The sequence below is a fragment of the Esox lucius genome, chromosome 1, assembly GCF_011004845.1.
Source record: "Esox lucius isolate fEsoLuc1 chromosome 1, fEsoLuc1.pri, whole genome shotgun sequence".
NCBI lineage: Eukaryota > Metazoa > Chordata > Actinopteri > Esociformes > Esocidae > Esox > Esox lucius.
In genome coordinates this window covers 4,175,210-4,196,632 of record NC_047569.1, presented here as the reverse complement: position 1 = coordinate 4,196,632, position 21,423 = coordinate 4,175,210, and the positions used below count along the sequence as shown (strand labels likewise).

General features: G+C 41.5%; 1 protein-coding gene across 2 annotated transcripts in view; it reads right to left on the bottom strand.

The window, feature by feature from the left end:
- Positions 1 to 295: 295 nt before the first annotated feature.
- The window catches only part of LOC109615759 (transmembrane 4 L6 family member 1), a 67,798-nt gene continuing 46,670 nt past the window's right edge, over positions 296 to 21,423 (bottom strand). The window contains exons 1-6 of one of the 2 annotated variants that reach the window (XM_034293903.1): positions 15,697 to 15,741; positions 15,308 to 15,486; positions 14,597 to 14,665; positions 11,646 to 11,800; positions 11,353 to 11,545; positions 296 to 1,133 (exon numbers count right to left, since the gene is read on the bottom strand). In XM_034293903.1, the coding sequence (XP_034149794.1) occupies positions 1,119 to 1,133; positions 11,353 to 11,545; positions 11,646 to 11,800; positions 14,597 to 14,665; positions 15,308 to 15,484 (609 nt within the window). In that variant the 5' untranslated portion in view covers positions 15,485 to 15,486; positions 15,697 to 15,741 and the 3' untranslated portion in view covers positions 296 to 1,118. Of the gene's footprint in view, positions 1,134 to 11,352; positions 11,546 to 11,645; positions 11,801 to 14,596; positions 14,666 to 15,307; positions 15,487 to 15,696; positions 15,742 to 21,423 lie in introns of those variants that run through there. The other variant, XR_004576069.1, reaches the window with a different exon arrangement.

The following is a 21,423-nucleotide window of genomic DNA, read 5'->3' as shown; positions in this document are numbered from 1 at the left end:
TACATGTGAGCTGTATGCCACATTCGCCACTGCTGAGCAAGACTATGTACATGGTGTGTTACATAAACTGACATGTGAGGTGTTTGTTTTGAGTTGTATCAACCATTATGTTTATAAAGTTATCTACATGCCCATACCTTTCAGCCAATGTTCATCCAGGACAAATTCTGTCTGTAAAGCCGTTTAAAAAAATACTTATTAACAAAAATGATGGGATAAAAGCAACACATTACAGTTTGTTTAACAGTTTATTTAACATATAGATAACAGTTTATTGTTTAGTTTGTGAAATTAAAACAGCTGGACTGGTTCTTTAAATGAATAGTACACACTATGTACATGATAAATATTTGCATTAATAACATATTCATACTCTCAACAAAATCAGTGGCAACTTTTAAACAAAGTGTAGAGACCTGCCTTCCATTTAAACTAAATGGTATATACTAAGTAAACAACTTCAAGATGTTTTTTTTTATATACATGGGAGATTATGGTAATAAACTATGTAATGGTTGGCCGACCACCTCCTATGTGTTCTGGCATAAAAGACTAACTTTGTAATTATTGGAGAACATAAAGTTAGCATGAGTCTAAGATGACTTCCAGTGTTATGATTTTGTTCATGGACAGAATCTAACATAATCAAAATATAATTATAATAATGGAAAACAAATGTCTCTCTTCTAGCTGAGATCTGCAAATTGAAATATTGTCATTGGTCATCTTACAGTTACATTTGTTACTCTATTTGTGTTGTTTAAAAAAAGCATTCAGCAATGTGGTAAATAAATGTTCTATCAAATGTGCAATAATATATAAAAAAAAATTCTGTTTGAAGTAACATCTTTACAGCGCAAAAAAGCATATACATTATTGAAAAACTGTTGCTATCATATGGCAGGAACTTGATCCAACATCTAGCTGTGATAGAGGTTGCCTTTAGGTACATGTCATGAAACAGATAACCTACCCACATTCAAACCTTATCTATTAACAATAAATATAATAAAATGACCTAAAATCAGCATCTAGGGGCAAATCTAACAAACCTTGTGAGCGCTTCTACTGTAACTAAAGTGCTTTATTTGGGAGGCCCTTGTTCCTGGGTGATGTCCTCAAACTGGACTGACCTGTAACACATTAAGACACAAAATGAACAAAAACCTCTGACCACACACACACACACAGACACACACTCTCAAATGTTGTGATTCTGAGTGAAGATAAACTAAAGAAACTTTTAGGACTGTCCAAATGTCTTCACTTTCCATGTGAATCAACTAGCATGCTCCTTCGTTTCAGGCCCACAATAGAATCTGTTGATCGTAATTGCCCTCTCAAGATTCGAATCCGGGTCACACACGTGAAAGGCTGTGTCGGTAACCACTATGCCCCAGAGTTGTACATTTGCTGGGTGTCGACATAACACAACACCATTAAGCATTGTGTTAAACTGAGTAACATTTCTTATTAAGTTTACCTCCACCACAAATAGCATATATGAACAGTATGGCTTTTACAGCTTATTAGCCATACGTGAATTACATTGATACACTAACTACTGTATCAATGTAGGTGACAATAACTAACTTTTTCACCAAGTGAAAAGATGAGAGAATCGTGCAATCAGCAAAGTTTTTGTCTATCCTGAACAAATCCTAATATCCACCAGAACTGCAAAGTCTTTGGTCGTCTAGCATGAACCACACGTTTGAGATCTCCCCAGAATGGCTTGATGTTATTAAGGCCAGGAGACTGTGATGGTCTCCAGAACCTTCACTTTTTTCTTCTGTAAAAGGGTCATCTTGGCCTTGTGCTTAGGGTCATTGTTGTGCTGGAATATCCAAGTGCATCCCATGTGCAGATTTCGTGCAGGAGAATGCAAATTGTCTGCCAGTATTTTCTGATAACATGCTGCATTCATCTTGCAGTCAAACTCCTAAAACATCAGTTAGCCACCACCATGCTTTGCAGTGGGGATGATATTCTCTTCACTATTGGCCTTGTTGACACCTCTCCAAACATAGCGCTTAAGGTTGTGACCAGAAAGCTCTATTTTGGTCTTGTCACTCCAAATTCGAGTCTGCCAGAAGCTGTGAGGCTTGTCAAGGTGTTGTCCGGCTTATTGTAACTGGGCTTTTTTGTGGCATTGGCACAGTAAAGGCTTCTTTCTGGCATTTGACCATGTAGCAAATTTTTGTTCAAGTATCATTGCATTGAGCTCCTTGAAACAGCTACACCGTCTTTTTCCAGAGCAGCCTGTATTTCTCCTGAGGGTACCTGTGGGTTTTTATTTGTATTCTGAACAATTCGTCTGGCAGTTTTTGCTGAAATCTTTCTTGGTCTACCTGACCTTGGCTTGGTATCAAGAGATTCCTGAATATTCCACTTCTTAATAAGTGATTGAACACTACTGCCTTGCATGTGCAAGTCTTTGGATATCCTTTTCCATCTTTATAAAGTTCCATTACTTTGTTACACAGGTCTTTTGAAAGTTATTTTCTGCTCTCTGTGGCTCAGTATCTAGCCTGCTAAGTGCATCCACTTGAGAGCTAAGAAACTTACTGATTATTTATACACAAACACTATTTACAGTTTTAAAAGCCACAGGTGTGGGAACTTCAACTTTAATTGTCGGTTTCACCTGTGTGTGTCACCTTGTGTGTCTGAAACAAGGCCAAACATTCAAGGGTATGTAAACTTTTGATCAGGGCCATTTGGGTGATTTTTTTATCATTGTGATTTAAAAAGGAGCCAAACACCTGTGATAGTAAATGGCTTCATATGATCACTATCCTTAAATATATATATATTTTTTTGCATGTTCAGTCATCTTTTCAAAATCAATGCCAAAATTTCACAATTTATGCTAGGGTATGCAAACTTATGAGCACTAATGTATGTAATTGTCCACAGCAGAGCAACAAACTATTGGCTGAAATTGCTTTCAGGGGTTAAAGCAAAAAGAAGAGGAGAGTTGGGCAGATGGTTAAAAATACAACCACATTTGCCCCATTAGAAAACTTGACTGATGTGCAGTCAAATGGCATAACCAAAATAGCCAATGCCATGTATTCAAAACTAGGAAAAAGGTATTCTGCTAAGAAAAAAATAGGTATATGTTAATGTAGGCTACATGAATAATTGCCCTACATGTCAAAGCCTAAGTGATGGCCATTACTAATAAGGAAGTAATCCCTGCACCAACATGAGGAAAGCTTTTAATTACATACTGTAATTGCAGGTCATGTTCGACAAATATAAAATTTGTAGATGAACATCTAAGTCTAAAGGTTTGGTACTGTTTACATATTTATTAGGCACGTACATTCCAAAAAGACCTCTCCATGAACTGCCACCTTAACGTGGTGGAGGGGTTTGAGTACCCGAGTGACCCTAGGAGCTATGTTGTCTGGGGCTATATGCCCCTGGTTGGGTCTCCCAAGGCAAACAGGTCCTGGGCGACGGGTCAGACTAAGAGCGGTTCAAAAACCCTTTATGATGGAAAACATTTTGAGGACCATGACGTCGCCCGGTATGGCGCAGCCGGGGCCCCACCCTGGAGCCAGGCACGGGGTTGGGGCTCGTATGCGAGCGCCTGGTGGCCGGGCCTTTCCCCACGGGGTCCTGCCGGGCTCAGCCCGAAGGAGCGACGTGGGGCCACCTTCCCGTGGGCTCACCACCTGCAGGAGGGACCATAAGGGGTCGGTGTGTAGAGGATCAGGCGGCAGTCGAAGGCGGGGGCCTCGACAACCCGATCCCTGGACACGGAAACTAGTTCTAGGGACGTGGAACGTCACCTCGCTGGCGGGGAAGGAGCCTGAGATTGTGCGTGAGGTTGAGAGGTTCGGCTTGGGTTCTGGAACCACACTCCTTGAGAGAGGATGGACTCTTCACCACTCTGGAGTTGCCCATGGTGAGAGGCGTTGGGCTGGTGTGGGTTTGCTTATAGCTCCACAGCTCTGCCGCCATGTGTTGGAGTTTACCCCGGTGAACGAGAGGGTTGTTTCCCTGCGTCTACGGGTTGGGGATAGGTCTCTCACTGTTGTTTGTGCCTACGGGCCGAACAGCAGTGCAGAGTACCCGAACTTCTTGGAGTCTCTGGGAAGGGTGCTGGAAAGTGCTCCGACTGGGGACTCCATCGTTCTACTGGGGGACTTCAACGCCCATGTGGGCAACAACAGTGACACCTGGAGGGGCGTGATTGGGAGGAACGGCCCCCCTGATCTGAACCCGAGCGGTGTTCAGTTATTGGACTTCTGTGCTAGTCACAGTTTGTCCATAACGAACACCATGTTCAAGCATAAGGGTGTCCATCAGTGCACGTGGCACCAGGACACCCTAGGCCGTAGATCAATGATCAACTTTGTTGTCGTTTCATCTGACCTGCGGCCGTATGTCTTGGACACTCGGGTAAAGAGAGGGGCGGAGCTGTCAACTGATCACCACCTGGTGGTGAGTTGGATCCGATGGCGGGGGAGGAAGCGGGGGAGGAAGACTCGGCAGACCCAAGCGTACTGTAAGGGTCTGCTGGGAACATCTGGCCGAGTCTCCTGTCAGAGAGATCTTTAACTCTCTGACAGGAGAGCTTCGACTGGATCCCGAGGGAGGCTGGAGATATTGAGTCCGAGTGGACCATGTTCTCCACCTCCATTGTCGAGGCGGTCGCTCGGAGCTGTGGCCGTAAGGTCTCCGGTGCCTGTCGAGGCGGCAATCCCAAACCCGGTGGTGGACACCGGAAGTAAGGGATGCCGTCAAGCTGAAGGAGTCCTATCAGGCCTGGTTTGCTTGTGGGACTCCTGAGGCAGCTGACGGTACCGGCAGGCCAAGTGGACTGCAGCCCGGATGGTTGTGGAGGCAAAAATTCGGGCCTGAGAGGAGTTCGGTGAGGCCATGGTGAAGGACTATCGGCTGGCCGCGAAGAGATTCTGGCAAACCGTCCGGCGCCTCAGGAGAGGGAAACGGTGCCCTACCAACGCTGTTTACAGTGGAGGTGGGCAGCTGTTGACCTCAACTGGGGATGTCGTCGGGCGGTGGAAGGAGTACTTCAAGGATCTCCTCAATCCCGCTGTCACGTCTTCCATTGAGGAAGCAGAGGCTGAGGGCTCAAAAATGTGGACTCGTCCATCACCCAGGATGAAGTCACTGAGGTAGTCAAGAAACTCCTCGGTGGCAAGGCACCGGGGGTGGATGAGATCCGCCCTGAGTACCTCAAGTCTCTGGATGTTGTGGGGCTGTCTTGGTTGACAAGCCTCTGCAGCATCACATGGCGGTCGGGGACAGTGCCTCTGGGATGGCAGACCGGGGTGGTGGTCCCTCTTTTTAAGAAGGGGGACTGAATGGTGTGTTCCAACTACAGGGGGATCACACTTCTCAGCCTCCCCGGGAAAGTCTATGCCAGGGTACTGGAGAGGAGAATACGGCCGATGGTAGAACCTCGGATTCAGGAGGAACAGTGTGGTTTTCGTCCGGGCCGTAGAACACTGTACCAGCTCTATACCCTCTACAGGGTGATGGAGGGTTCATGGGAGTTTGCCCAACCAATCCACATGTGTTTTGTGGATTTGGAGAAGGCATTCGACTGTGTCCCTCACGGCATTCTGTGGAGGGTGCTTCGGGAGTATGGGGTCCTGGGTCCTTTGCTAAGGGCTGTCGGGTCCCTGTACGACCGAAGCAGGAGCTTGGTTCGCATTGCCGGCAGTAAGTCAGACTTGTTCGAGTGCATGTTGGACTCCGGCAGGGCTGCCCTAGGCGCAGCCAGAATTTCTAGGCGCAGCCAGGGGCCGGAGGGTGTCAGGTTTGGGGACCACACAATTCCGTCTCTGCTCTTTGTGGATGATGTTGTCGTGTTGGCCCCTTCAAGCCAGGACCTTCAGCATGCACTGGGACGGTTTGCAGCCGAGTGTGAAGTGGTTGGGATGAAAATCAGTACCTCCAAAACGGAGGCCATGGCCCTCAGTCGGAAAAGGGGGCTTGCCCACTTCAGGTTGGTGGAGAGTTCTTGCCTCAAGTGGAGGAGTTTAAGTATCTAGGGGTCTTGTTCACGAGTGAGCGAAGGATGAAACGGTCTTCAATCTACGTTCCTACTCTCACCTATGGTCATGAGCTTTGGGTCATGACCGAAAGGACAAGATCCCGGATACAGGCGGCCGAAATGAGCTTTTTCCGCAGAGTGGCTGGGCGATCCCTTAGAGATGAGAAGCTCTGTCACCCGGGAGGAGCTCAGAGTAGAGCCGCTGCTCCTCCACATCGAGAGGGGTCAGCTGAGGTGGCTTGGGCATCTGTTCCGGAAGCCTCCTAAACGCCTTCCTGGGAAGGTGTTCCGGGCCCGTCCCACCGGGAGGAGACCCCGGTGAAGACCTAGGACACGCTGGAGGGACTATGTCTCCCGGCTGGCCTTGGAACGCCTCAGTGTCCCCCCGGAAGAGCTAGAGGAAGTGTCTAGAGAGAGGGAAGTCTGGGCATCTCTGCTTAGACTGCTGCCCCCGCGACCCGGCCCCGGATAAGCGGAAGAAGATGGATGGATGGCATTCCAAAAAGAATCTTCAGTGCATGTTGACCAACGCAACATCCACCACTTCACAATCTGAGCAGAGGCAGTCAGCGCTGAAACATAACTAGAAACCACAAACATTAGTTTGAAGATTTGAAGTTATTTTCTTTGACACGCCTTTGTTTAAAATAACCTAAACCAAAATGTTTCTTGGAATTCAATAAGGATGCAAGCATTTTAACCATAGCTATAGCCATGTACACAATTTTTATTGTGGATCTACACTGGTCCTATGTAACTGAACTGTTTTTGAACTGTCAATACTAAATAATTTAAGCTAATTTGCTCCTATTACATGACTAGTGTAGCTACGTTTATGCTAGTCACCTCATTTAAACAATTGATTACACAATTGTTTAAATTCTCAGCTGGGCTTGATAGGCATTTAGCAGTGTTTTCAGTGTTTTTGCTTCACATTTTTTCAACCATATTTTCCCCAAAACCCATTCAGAAGGTGGCATCAAAACATCTTTTTGGTAGTAGTCTGCCAATAAACCCCAAAGAAGAAGTCTGATATGAGGCGTTTCCAGTTTCTGTTATGTAGGTAATGTGTTAGCGTAGATATATTACCACAGACATCCCAACTCTCCCGGAAGTTCGGGGAGTCTCCCGCATTTTGTTACCAGCTCACTGACACCCGCAAATTATCTACAATATCCGGGAAATCAATATTTTTTTAGAGCAAGCCAGAGAGAGTTAAGGGCATAATGCATATTAAGTACTACTTGTATGTACCTCATGAGTGATGGTGAAGTGTGTGCTGTTGAGTATGTAGTAGACTAGTATCGCAGTAATTTGGGACCGATTTAGACATCACAAAATTGTGTCTCGGGAGGAGGGTCACCTTGCAGGTTGGGATGTCTGTTACCATCATTGTGCTATAAAAGGTTACCATACACAGCTGCACCATACACAGATTCTACCATTTTCCCTAGCTACCAAACACCAGTGGAAAATGGAACGCATAAAGATTCACCCACACCTGTAAAATGGGCAAAGAATGCTGGCTGACTTGTAAGACTTTCATAAAGCCATGAATACAATGATTATTTTGATTAAATTGATGTACCACATTGGAAACCATTGGAAAATAGGCGGAGCTCTCAAATAATTGGGGGAAATGTTTTAGTGACTAGCGTGTGATGACAGGGAAAGCTAAGTGACCTTTAAAAAGGGGAGGTTCTCCTGATAAAAATGATATACACTGAGATATCTGATGAAACAGACAGCCTTGCACCTACAGTATAGCATGTTTCCATAGGGAAACAATGAGGCAGCCTCAGTGTTCCAAAAGTTACGTGTATTTCCAACCTGGTCTCAGGGTACTACGAAGACTATTTTACCTAAATCTTTGACAGCTGAATTCATAAGATATATTACGTTAGGTAAAGTAACATTGGACTTTGCAAACCCGGGACTTTCTGCTCCACAAACAGGTGCTTTACCCACTGCTCCAAACAGAAACTTCTTGTTGGAGTAGGCAAGTAACCCAAAATGTAACCCTTACCTTAACCCCAGTGCTGTGATACCTAACCTTAACCCTAACCTGAACCCCACTGCTGTGATACCTAACGCTAACCAAACTTTAACCTAACCTTTTTGTTTTCTAACTTTACCCCAAACCTTAACCCCAGTGATGTGATGCCTAACGTAAACTGTAACGTTAAAATGCATTTATTACATATTGTAGCGACCTTGGTAAGACCAATACTCGTCCCCTGGTATCCATAAACGCTGTGTTGAGCAGTAGGTAGGGCGCCTGCTTTCAGACCTGAACGTTGCTGGTTAGAAACATGCCTTGTTCATTTTGTATCATTCATTTGTAATGAATGATACGTTTTTGTACATTCGTAAAATATGATACATTTGTCTGGTGTTCACATCATATTATACATTTTAATAGCATTCATAACATATTATATGTTGTAATAGCATACGATATGTTACATTTTAGCCAATTTGTAACGTGTTATATGTTTTGTTAGCGCACTGTAATGTAACCTAACAAAACATAACATATACAAAATCGGGTGCCATGGATTTACATAAAATAGTGTACATAGTCCCCTGAGACCACGTTGGTAGTTCTGAAAAAAAAATATTGGTTTCATGTAGAAAATAACAGACCTACAGTAAGGCCTGGAAATAATTGGACACTGAAGTTTTGTTATTTTGGCAGTCTGGACATTTTAAATGATGGTTTGGATATTGTAAATGATGGATTCATTTATATAATAATTATTCTCTCAATTGTTTATAATAATGACCATTTTATGGTTTGGTCTCTTTTTAATAATGTTTATTTTTAATGTAGTTTCGCCTGAGGGCCAAAAGATCACAGACATCCAATATTGGTTTTCGGCCTTGTCACCTGCATACAGAGATTTCTCTGGATTTTCTGAATCTTTTAATGATATAATGTACTGTAGATGATGAGATCCCCAAACTCTTTGCAATTTTACGTTGAGAAATGTTATTCTTAAATGATTGCCCTATTTGCCTGCACAGTCTATCCCAGAGTGCTGAACCCATCCCCATGTTGTTCTTCTTAGTCTCAACATTTGATATGTTGTCTCTGTACTATTTTCTATTGAACCTATGATTTAAATGATTTGCACATCATCGCATTCTGGTTTTCTATGATTTAGCACAGCATCGCAACATTTTTGGAAACGGGGTTGTACAACGATAATTTTAATGCTTGTAACAATTTCTGAAGTTCCAAGTTGGTGCCACAGCTCTGAATATTATTTCACTCCTTGGAACAGCCAGGAAAAAAAACAGAAATTGTCGTGAACCACTTTTCTTGATTACTAAATTGCAGCAAGTAACTTGGATAAGATCATATTATAAAACTGGCCTTGTGATGAATGGAATTATTGCTTGAATTAACAATGACATAAAGGCAAGACTAATTAGAAAGCTAACAAATGTGTAATCAAGTAGCTTCAGCTAGTATCAGGCTTAATTCAGCATTACGATCATGTTCAATGTATGGTTCCCCTTAATTACCAGCAACAGTGGAGTCAGTAACTCTGCAAACAACAATTTTTCTTAACCCTGAAATAACCAATAACATCTGTTAGGAAAGAGACATGTTGTCATTGACACAGCCACACACAAACAAACCATGGAAATGGATGTGATACACAGTAGTAGCCTACAGAACTTGAAGTAGCCCCTATTTATCAACTTATATCAATGTCTTTCTATAATGGAGAAGCATTGATATTCTAGTTAGTTAGGCGAGTCAGCTACAGTAGGCTATTGGCTAAAGGTTGTTTTCTGCAACAACCACATTCAGAACAAACAGCATAAACCTACAATTTAAATAAAAAGGAATGTTATTTTATGTCCTTTCACATTCTAATTCCAGTTTTGTATAGACTTTCAAAAAGGCATTCCTATCTAGGAAAGTATCGAAGTATCTAAAAGTGGAAAAACTGAAAGTAATCAGATTAAAGTATTAAGTATTTGACACACTGACGATTTTGCAGGTTTTCCTACTTACAAAGCATGTAGAGGTCTGTAATTTGTATCATAGGTACACTTCAACTGTGAGAGACGGAATCTAAAACAAAAATCCAGAAAATCACATTTTATTGTATATGAAGCCCTCCTTTTCTCCGCTCATTACCTGTATTAACTGCACCTGTTTGAACTCGTTACCTGTATAAAAGACACCTGTCCACACACTCAATCAAACAGACTCCAGCCTCTACACAATGGCCAAGACCAGAAAGCTGTGTAAGGATATCAGGGATAAAATTGTAGACCTGCACAAGGCTGGGATGGGCTACAGGACAATAGGCAAGCAGCTTGGTGAGAAGGCAACAACTGTTTGCGCAATTATTAGAAAATGGGAGAAGTTCAAGATGACGGTCAATGTCCCTTGGTCTGGGGCTCAATGCAAGATCTCACCTCATGGGGCATCAATGATCATGAAGAAGGTGAGGGATCAGCCCAGAACTACACGGCAGGACCTGGTCAATGACCTGAAGAGAGCTGGGACCACAGTCTCAAAGAAAACCATTAGTAACACACTACGCAAGTCCCCCTGCTCAAGCCATCACATGTCCAGGCCCGTCTGAAGTTTGCCAGTGACCATCTGGATGATCCAGAGGAGGAATGGGAGAAGGTCATGTGGTCTAATGAGAAAAAAATAGAGCTTTTTAGTCTAAACTTCACTCGCTGTGTTTGGAGAAAGAAGAAGGATGAGTACAACCACAAGAACAACCGTGAAGCATGGAGGTGGAAACATCATTCTTTGGGGATGCTTTTCTGCAAAGAGGACAGGACGACTGCACTGTATTGAGGGGAGGATGGATGGGGCCATGTATCGCGAGATCTTGGCCAACAACCTCCTTCCATCAGTAAGAGCATTGAAAATGGGTCGTGGCTGGGTCTTCCAGCATGAAAACGACCCGAAACACACAGCCAGGGCAACTAAGGAGTGACTCCGTAAGAAGCATCTCAAGGTCCTGAAGTGGCCTAGCCAGCATTTTCTAATGTATCAAATACTTATGTCATGCAATAAAATGCTAATTAATTACTTAAACATTTGATTTTCTGGATTTTTGTTTTAGATTCCGTCACTCACAGTTGAAGAGTACCTATGCTAAAAATGACATGCTTTGTAAGTGGGAAAACCTGCAAAATCGGCAGTGTATCAAATTCCTGTTCTCCCCAGTGTAGTTAAGGAAAACCAAAGGTTTGATTACAATTTTGAACAAGTAAATAGAAACTGTATTGGGTTTGCTATCCAACTCTGGCCACTACACACACAGCTGGCTCACCTTGTTTTTGCAGAAGCTTGGCCCAAATATTATTCCCAGTATAGCATTTATTGCATGTGCAGCACAAACAAGGGCTTGTAGTCCACTGGTGGCCATTAGAACACAAAATAGCGCTACGTTCCACTGAACAATGTTCCGGGGCTCCACACAGGCCGACGCCCACAATTTCCTATCATATAGGTAGATTGGATCACTGCAAAGTAAGTTAAAACAAAATTGACATTAATTACTTCCTAACAAACAGAAAACGGTGCATGGAGTTGATAATGATTACTGGTCATTTTGTGACTCACCCACTTGTCTGTTGTTTGAGTGGCACATCCCAGGCTAAGCCTTGTGTGCCATTGTGCAGACACAGTGGTCCATGTACCAATCCTATAGCACTCACTAGGCAAGAGAAGGCAGCAGCAGCCAGGGCCACACAGGAACAACCGACCTGGCACAGCATCTGGCCACAAAAAGATGGAAGATCCATTCTATTAAAATTTGATTTAAACAAGAAACCAGGCAAGCCTAGTTCAGCCAGCCCGCAATAAAATGTGTTAATCATGGCTGCCCACTCAAGAATCGAACCTGCATCGCACATGTGAAAGGCATTGTCATGAACCACTATTCCACCAAACTACATATATGCTGGGCATTAGTATAGCCTCTTCACATTATATTATTTTCTCTTATTAACATGACGCCGAGTTTGAGTATTTTGTTAGACATCATTAACTAGCGTTAAACTGAGTAACATTTCTCAAGTTTACCTCCAACACAAATAGTATCTATGAACTGCATGCATTTTGCCACTGGCCGTTCTAAAAGCTTATTAGCAAGTAATATGTCGCTAGATGCCATTCTTTTGTGTTAAACTGAGTAACGTTTCTTATTAAGTTTACCTCCACCACAAATAGCATCCATGAACTTTATGGCTTTTGCCACTGGGCGTTTTAACAGCTTATTAGTCATTCGTGAATGACATTGATACAATAACCACTGTATCAATATAGGTGACGATAACAGACTTTTTTGTCAAGTGAAAAGATAAGAGAATTGTGTAGTCAGCGAAGTGTTTGTCTATCCTGAACAAGTCCTGAGACATAATTAGAAAATCCACCAGAAATAGTTGCAATAGTAAACAGTTTCATTTTAAGATTCCTATAACGTATCTACTCAAGGTTGTAGCCAGCGAGGTTTTTGTCTATCCTGAACAAATCCTCTTTTGCCAATGGCCATTTTAACAGCTAATTAGCCATTTGTGAATGACATAGATACAGCATCTATCAATATAGTTGACGATAACTAGTGATGGACATTCGAGACTTAATTAGCATTATTTTAGTAGCTGGATATTATGCTGGTAGCACTCTTTTCTTTATCACAATAAAAGTTAGTTAACAATATAATCTGTGAAAAAGAACAGACAAGAATAACATTGGTACGGACATTAAACATGTACAGACAAGGTCCGCAGAGAGCTTCCAAAGCATCAGAGGGATCTCATTGTTGAAAGATATCAGTCAGGAGAAGGATACAAAAGAATTTCCAAAGCATTAGATATACCATGGAACACAGTAAAGACAGTCATCTTCAAGTGGAGAAAATATAGCACAACAGAGACATTACCAAGAACTGGACGTCCCTCCAAAATAGATGAAAAGACGAGTAGAAAACTGGTCAGGGAGGCTTCCCAGAGGCCTACAGCAACATTAAAGGAATTGCAGGAATTTCTGGCAAGTACTGGCTGTGTGCTACAATCTCCCATATTCTTCATATGAATGGGCTATGGGGTAGGGTGACAAGACGGAAGCCTTTTCTTACAAAGAAAAACATCCAGGCTCAGCTGAAGTTTGCAAAAACAAACAACAAGTCCCCCAAAAGCACATGGGAAAATATGTTATGGTCTGATGAAACCAAGGTTGAACTTTTTGGCCATAATTCCAAAACGTATGTTTGGTGCAAAAACAACACTGCACATCACCCAAAGAACACCATTCCCAGAGTGAAGCATGGGGGTGGCAGCATCATGCTTTGGGGCTGTTTTTCTTCAGCTGGGTCCGGGGCCTTAGTCAGGGTAGGGGGAATTATGAACAGTTCCAAATACCAGGCAATTTTGGCACAAAACCTTCAGGTATCTGTTAGAAAGCTGGAGTTCACCTTTCAGCATTACAACGACCCAAAGCACACATACAAATCCACAAAAACATGGCTTCACCAGTAGAAGATTAACGTTTTGGAATGGCCCAGCCAGAGCCCAGACCTGAATCCAATTGAACATCTGAAGAGGGCTGTGCACAGGAGATGTCCTCGCATTCTGACAGATTTGAAGCGCTTTTGCAAAGAGTGGGCAAATATTGCCATGTCAAGATTTGCCATGCTAATAGACTCCTACCAAAAAGACTGAGTGCTGTAATAAAATAAAAGGTGCTTCAATAAAGTATTAGTTTAAGGGTGTGCACACTTATGTAACCAGGTTATTGTAAGGTTTTTATTTATCATTTTTCCCGCTCAAAGATTTCGGTTTGTTTTTCAATTGAACTGTTCATGTTATAGGTCACATTAAAGGTGGAAAAAGTTCTGACATGATTTATCTTTGTCTCATGCTTTTACATCACAAAAACCTGCCATTATAATCAGGGGTGTGTAGACTTTTTATGTCCACTGTAAAGTTGTAGGCAGTGAAGTTTTTTCTGTCCTTTTGACTGTTACGGGAGGCAAACGCAGGACCTGTTGTTCCGGAACCGCGTTTCTAACCACTACGCTTTTTAACAAGGGGTAGTCAGTCACTCAGTCATTCAGTAAGAGACATTCGCTCTTCTTACCCGGCTCCGCTTACGCGGTCTGCCAAAAAAGGTAGCCTGTTAGTGAATAGAGAAAGGGTAGACAACCATTTCCCAGCAGAGCATAGGGGTTGCAGGATTATGTACAACTACGCATTTAACTATTGTTAAATCATAAAACATACAGGGTTGCATACCCCTGGGATGGAGGACTGGAGGTAGCTTGGGTTTATTCCCCACTATTTTTAATTAGTCAAGGAGAGTGGTCAGCAAACCAAATCCTAGCTGGAAGTTGACATTAGTACACAAAAGATCCCATTTGTCCTTACAAGTCAGTAAGAAGACATATGGAGGTCAGTTGTTATGTGAACCACATTTGTTTGACTGGTAACCTCATCTGAGACCTGAAAACTCGCATTAGCTAATGTGGTCTTGAGGTGCATAGATTTGGATGAAAACAGAAAGCACATTCTCACCTCTATCCTGTATGCACAGGGGCCTTTTTTTGAGCTGCCAATGATAAAACCTCGAGCCCCAATAACAACCTTAAGAAAAAAGCATATATTTATTTTAGATTTTAGGCATTTAGAACATTTACATTTACTAGGTTAGTTAATTCATGTTAAGATAGCTAGGTGGTGCAACCCAGTGATAAGCAGTAAATAAAATTCAACAAAATTTGTTTGGTGTTAATGTTAGTGAAAGCAATAATATGATTTGGACATGGAATACCTATTTAACTGGATACACATTTACTTCTCTCCAATAATATTTGTACATTATTGCTGTCAACAGTTGCAGGGAAGACTGGTAGCACAGGGATTTGCTTGTGGGAGCAGTAACTAAGAGGTTGCTTTCTTCTGAGCTGACAAGGTGACAAATACCAGTAATCCTTCAATAGTTGGTAATATCTTGGCCGTGAATCCACACTCAGAGGATGTTTCAGGGAGGTGGGGCTATATTATATCATTAGGAGCAACAACAATCTGCTTAAAATCTCACTGTGACTGACTGTGTATGAATGGCAAACACATGACAATCCTCCCCCAGGCTACATTCAGACAGAGGACTTTTTTGGTTTGTGGGGATTTTGGTGAATAAATGTGTGACATTAATGTCATCACTGTACAATCTATGACCATATAAGGAGAACCCAAAAACAGACAGACACAGCATTGTTATCTCACCAAGAATCCAGAGGCCCACAGGCCTGTGCCCCACCTTGCCTCCCTCGTCACGTGACCCTCTAACAGGTAGCGTGCCTGAAGATCTGGGAACAGCAACAGCCCATTGGCCAATATGCACACAACTGCCATGGAAACGAGGGACACACCCACACACCGAGAGCAGCTAACAAGAGACATTTCTGTGATAGACATCCAGCAAGGAGAATGCAGAAGATTCAGGAAAATTAGAATAGCTTTTTCTTTTTAGTTACCCTGTCACTCTTCTTAAAGATCAATCCTTACTCACAGAGAAATACTATTTAACATGGAAGACAGGTATTAAATCACTCCATAGAATAATATGGGACATCTTATAATGACAATGAAGAAATAACTAGCTTGAGCCTTACCTGATGAAGTTATTCTAAACTACAGGTTTGGAATGTGACATAGAAAAGGATCCGGCTATCTGGCAGAGCTGGATAAGGAACATACAGTTTCAGCTTGACTGAACCTAAATAGGCTCTGTCCAGTGACACATGCCCGCCCCCACAAATATAATGTGTACTAGCTTCAACCACCCTCCCCCAACATTAATTATGCAGGTCAGCACCAACAACAAGGACTAGATAGTTATGTTACTGGGAATTTAATATATTTTTTTATCAACTTATATGGTAGCTTATTGACTTAGTGTAATTGTAACACCAATGATGAACATTCCCAATAGTACACTTAAAAGTTAAAGATACATTTTTGGCCATTGCTGGTAATAGGGGTGTTGTCGAGCTAAAAATAATTTCCCAAAATGTGTGTACAATCATGCATGTACAGATAAATGCCCCATTTCGTCCAAATGACTTGCTTTAAAAAGTTGAATTGTGATGATGATTATAATTTAAGGTTATGGACATTTACACAACATACTATACATCCAAATGAAAAAATATATATTTTTTAATACTTTGTAATTTAAAAAAATTCCCACACTGAATTTTGAATGAGGATTTCCGAAAATCACCAATCCTTCAAAAATGATTTGTGATATGATTACTAATTCTGCTCATAATATTATTCATCTTCATTTAAATTGACTAACACTATTTGTCACAATAGACACACAAAAATATCCAGACTAACAAAAGGATTGTGGTAATTTTCTTTCATATACTGTGCTGTGAATAACTATTTGTCCCTGTTCTGTTTGTTTCTATTTCTGCTATTTGATCTTTTCAAAACTGCAACCAAAACTTAATATTAAACTAGAAAAGACATTTACAGAAGTGAATGTTGTATGCTAGCCAGGTTGTTTAAACATTTTTTGACTTTGAAGTTAAATTCCAAGCCATGCGACAGTACTACAGTTGTGGTCAAAATCTAGCACAAGACAGGGAATATTAGGCTACATTAGCCTATCCATTCGGGCAAAGTGAGCACGTGTGAAGCAGTAAGCAGATGACAGTTTCTAAATATGTCTCTCATTGTCAGACCTTGGGGAACAACAGAAGTCTACAATTTAGCCCTTCAAAGATTGCAGAAGTAGCCATCTGTCTTAGGAAACTATTTGTAATTCAGATTAAGCAATTACATTTTTCTCTGCACTAATAAAAGATGCACATAAACTAGTAAGTATTCTAGGTTGGATTAGAAAGTTTGGGAGTTGTGAATTCCCTTTACACTCAATGGTTGTATTACACAATTAGTACTCGTGTTCTATCTAGAGCGTATTGTAAGTATGGAAGTCAACTGATGTTCTTCAAATGCAATGCATTACCTACAGTAAGAATTTAAAATGCAAAAGAATGTACTAAACTAATGCCAATTGTTATGCCTCTCACCAGGTCAGGTTTTGGTTACCATTCGACTTATCTGGTTAAATACATTTGATTAAATTTAACGTTATATCTTATACTTTTCTTGTCAAACAATATGTGGCCTACATGCAAAAGTTTTCAAAATGGTCAATAGCTGGGGTAATGATGTCAATGGAATGTAGACCAAGAGGGCTAGAGGAACACTGTCAATGACGCAGTCATAACTCAGTTCTAAGAGAGTGAATATCTGTCAAATCCTTCATGATTCATTTTAACAGCCCGACAAAGTATTCGCTAAAGTCTGATATTGATAAATTTGGCTGTTTGCTGCATAACATTAAGAAATAGTATTTTTGAGGTTGACAAATAAAGTGAATATATAATGGCTTTATTGTTTATAACATCAGACGGTTATAACATTATGATGCGTCTGATTAAATGTGTTTTCTATGTTAAAAACTGCTGCCTGTATTTTAGCTGATGATAAGGCATGGGTTTTGTTACAATTACTAGCATCTCTTACCGTGTTTAAAGTTCTCAAACCCTAACTGTAAGGACAAAGATTTGCAGGTATTTTATACTAATTGACTATTTCCTATAATAACTCGTTTTTTTCCCTAGAATACCTATATTTTTCAAAGCCATAGTTACATAGAAACTTAGCTAGTAATCATACAATTACAAGACTTAATGTATTCAGCTTAAAATATTGTTACAGAGTTGAACCACCTGTTCTATTGGCTAATTACTAAGTGTTCTTTACTGTAGTTGTTGTTAAAAACCAAACTTCTTAAGGACATCCTCCCTGAGCAAGAGGATTATTATAGTAGTTTCAATCTACAATTTCAGCAGTATGCAATTCAAAAAGTTGCTGCAAGTGTGACATACACCCACCTGAAGGATTATTAGGAACACCATACTAATACTGTGTTTGACCCCCTTTCGCCTTCAGAACTGCCTTAATTCTACGTGGCATTGATTCAACAAGGTGCTGAAAGCATTCCTTAGAAATGTTGGGCCATATTGATAGGATAGCATCTTGCAGTTGATGGAGATTTGTGGGATACACATCCAGGGCATGAAGCTCCTGTTCCACCACATCCCAAAGATGCTCTATTGGGTTGAGATCTGGTGACTGTGGGGGCCATTTCAGTACAGTGAACTCATTGTCATGTTCAAGAAACCAATTTGAAATTATTCGAGCTTTGTGACATGGTGCATTATCCTGCTGGAAGTAGCCATCAGAGGATGGGTACATGGTGGTCATAAAGGGATGGACATGGTCAAAAACAATGCTCAGGTAGGCCGAAGGCATTTAAACAATGCCCAATTGGCACTAAGGGGCCTAAAGTGTGCCAAGAAAACATCCCCCACACCATTACACCACCACCAGCCTGCACAGTGGTAACAAGGCATGATGGATCCATGTTCTCATTCTGTTTACGCCAAATTCTGACTCTACCATCTGAATGTCTCAACAGAAATCGAGACTCATCAGACCAGGCAACATTCTTCCAGTCTTCAACTGTCCAATTTTGGTGAGCTTGTGCAAATTGTAGCCTCTTTTTCCTATTTGTAGTGGAGATGAGTGGTACCCGGTGGGGTCTTCTGCTGTTGTAGCCCATCCGCCTCAAGGTTGTGCGTGTTGTGGCTTCACAAATGCTTTGCTGCATACCTTGGTTGTAACGAGTGGTTATTTCAGTCAAAGTTACTCTTCTATCAGCTTGAATCAGTCGGCCCATTCTCCTCTGACCTCTAGCATCAACAAGGCATGTTCCCCCACAGGACTGCCGCATACTGGATGTTTTTCCCTTTTCACACCATTCTTTGTAAACCCTAGAAATGGTTGTGTGTGAAAATCAGAGTAACTGAGCAGATTGTGAAATCCTCAGACTGGCCCGTCTGGCACCAACAACCATGCCACGCTCAAAATTGCTTAAATCACCTTTCTTTCCCATTCTGACATTCAGTTTGGAGTTCAGGAGATTGTCTTGACCAGGACCACACCCCTAAATGCATTGAAGCCATGTGATTGGTTGATTAGATAATTGCATTAATGAGAAATTGAACAGGTGTTCCTAATAATCCTTTAGGTGAGTGTATAGCTCTAGAAAAAATTAAGAGACCACTGCAAAATTCAGTTTCTCTGGTTTTACTATTTATAGGTATGTGTTTGAGTAAAATTAACAGTTTTGTTTTATTCTATAAACTACTGACAACATTACTCCCAAATTCCAAATAAAAAGTATTGTCATTTAGAGTATTTTTCTGTAGAAAAAAACAACTGTTCAAAATAACCAAAAATAGATGCATTGTTTTCAGAACTTAAACAATGCAAAGAAAACAAATTCATATTCATTTTTCAGCAACAAAATTCTAATGTTTTAACTTAGGAAGAGTTCAGAAATCAATATTTGGTGGAGTAACCCTGACTTTTAATCACAGCTTTCATGCATCTTGGCATGGTCTCCACCAGTCTGTCACATTGCTGTTGGGTGACTTTATGCCACTCCTGGCACAGAAATTCAATTAGCTCAGCTTTGTTTGTTGGCTTCTGACCATCAATCTTCCTCTTGATCAAATTCCAGAGGTTTTCAATGGGGTTCATGTCTGGAGATTGGGCTGGCCATGACAGGGTCTTGATCTGGTGGTCCTCCATCCACACCTTGATTGACCTGGCTGTGTGGCATGGAGCATTGTCCTGCTAGAAAAAACAATTATCAGGGTTGGGGAATATTGTCAGAGCAGAAGGAAGCAGGTGTTCTTTCAGGATAACCTTGTACTTGGCTTGAATCATGTGTCCTTCACAAAGACAAATCTGCCCGATTCAAGCCTTGCTGAAGCATCCCCAGATCATCACCAATCCTCCACCAAATTTCACAGTGGGTGCGAGACACGGTGGCTTGTAGGCCTCTCTAGGTCTCCATCTAACCATTAGACGACCAGGTGTTGGGCAAAGCTGAAAATGTCACTCGTCAAAGAAGATGACCTTACCCCATTCCTCTATGGATCAATCCTTTTGGTCTTTTGCAAACTTCAGCCTGGCTCTTCTTTGCTTCTCATTGATAACTTTTTTTTTTCAAGCTTTGCACAACTTCAGCCCTGCCTCGTAGGAGCCTGTTTGGAACCGTCCTCATCGTGCACTTCACCCCAGCTACTGTTTGCCATTCTTTTTGTAGGTCACTTGATGTCATCCTACGGTTGATGAGTGACATTCGAATGATTTGACAGTTTTTTTCGCCCTCTGCCAGACTGTAGCTTTGTTGTCCCCAATGTCTGTTGCTTGACCTTGTTCTTATGAACTGCCGTCTTTGAAATTTTCAAGATGGAAGCAACCTGACGCTCACTGCATCCCTCTGCCATTAAAGCCAGAATTGAACCCTTCTTTTCCTCACTCAAGGCTTTTATTTTCAACTCTTTTGTCATGCTGAATAGTTCAAATTAGCTTTAAGGTACTACTTGCACTGTTTTTGCCATCCAGCTGGTCCTACTGCAAGAGGATAGGGATGACTACAGCAGTGTTTTTTAAAAACTTTTCCTTGTTAAATTTGATTTGGTTCAGGTAATCACCTGATCAGTACCTCATTAGGTTAAATTAGGTGTGCCTGTGTTGGAATATAACAAACACTGGAATGGAATGGCTGCCATACATGTAGAGATGCTAATTTAAGAAAAATTAGGAGTGGTCTCTTAATTTAGATATACAGCTCTGGAAAATGTAAGTGTTTTTAATTTCTCTTGTACATCATGGAAACCCATGGGCCTTCTGGCACAACCCAAAGTGAGGAGAAATTAACACACTTTTTATGCACTATCATCTAAATTAACACACTTTTTTATGAACAGAATGTTTTATATTTAAAGCAACAAAATAAATTATTATAACTGACAACTAATGAAAATCCCAAATTCAGTACCTCCGAAAATTTTAATATTACTTAAGACCAATACAAAAAAAGTACTTTTAGAAATGTTGGCAAACTGAAAAGTATGAACATGAAAAGTATGAGCATGTACAGAACTCAATACTTAGTTGGGGCTCTTTTTGCCTGAATTACTGCAGCAATGAGGCCTGGCATGGAGTCGATCAGTCTGTGGCACTGCTCAGATGTTATGAGAGCCCAGGTTGCTCTGATAGTGGCCTTCAGCTCTTCTGCATTGTTGGGTCTGGCGTATCGCATCTTCCTCTTCATAGTACCCCATAGATTTTTTATAGAGTTAATGTGCTTGGTCACAGAGCTCTGTTAACAGCCAGCCTCTTTAGCTATGACCTTTTGTGTCTTGCCCTCCTTGTGCAAGGTGTCAATGGCTGTCTTTTGGACA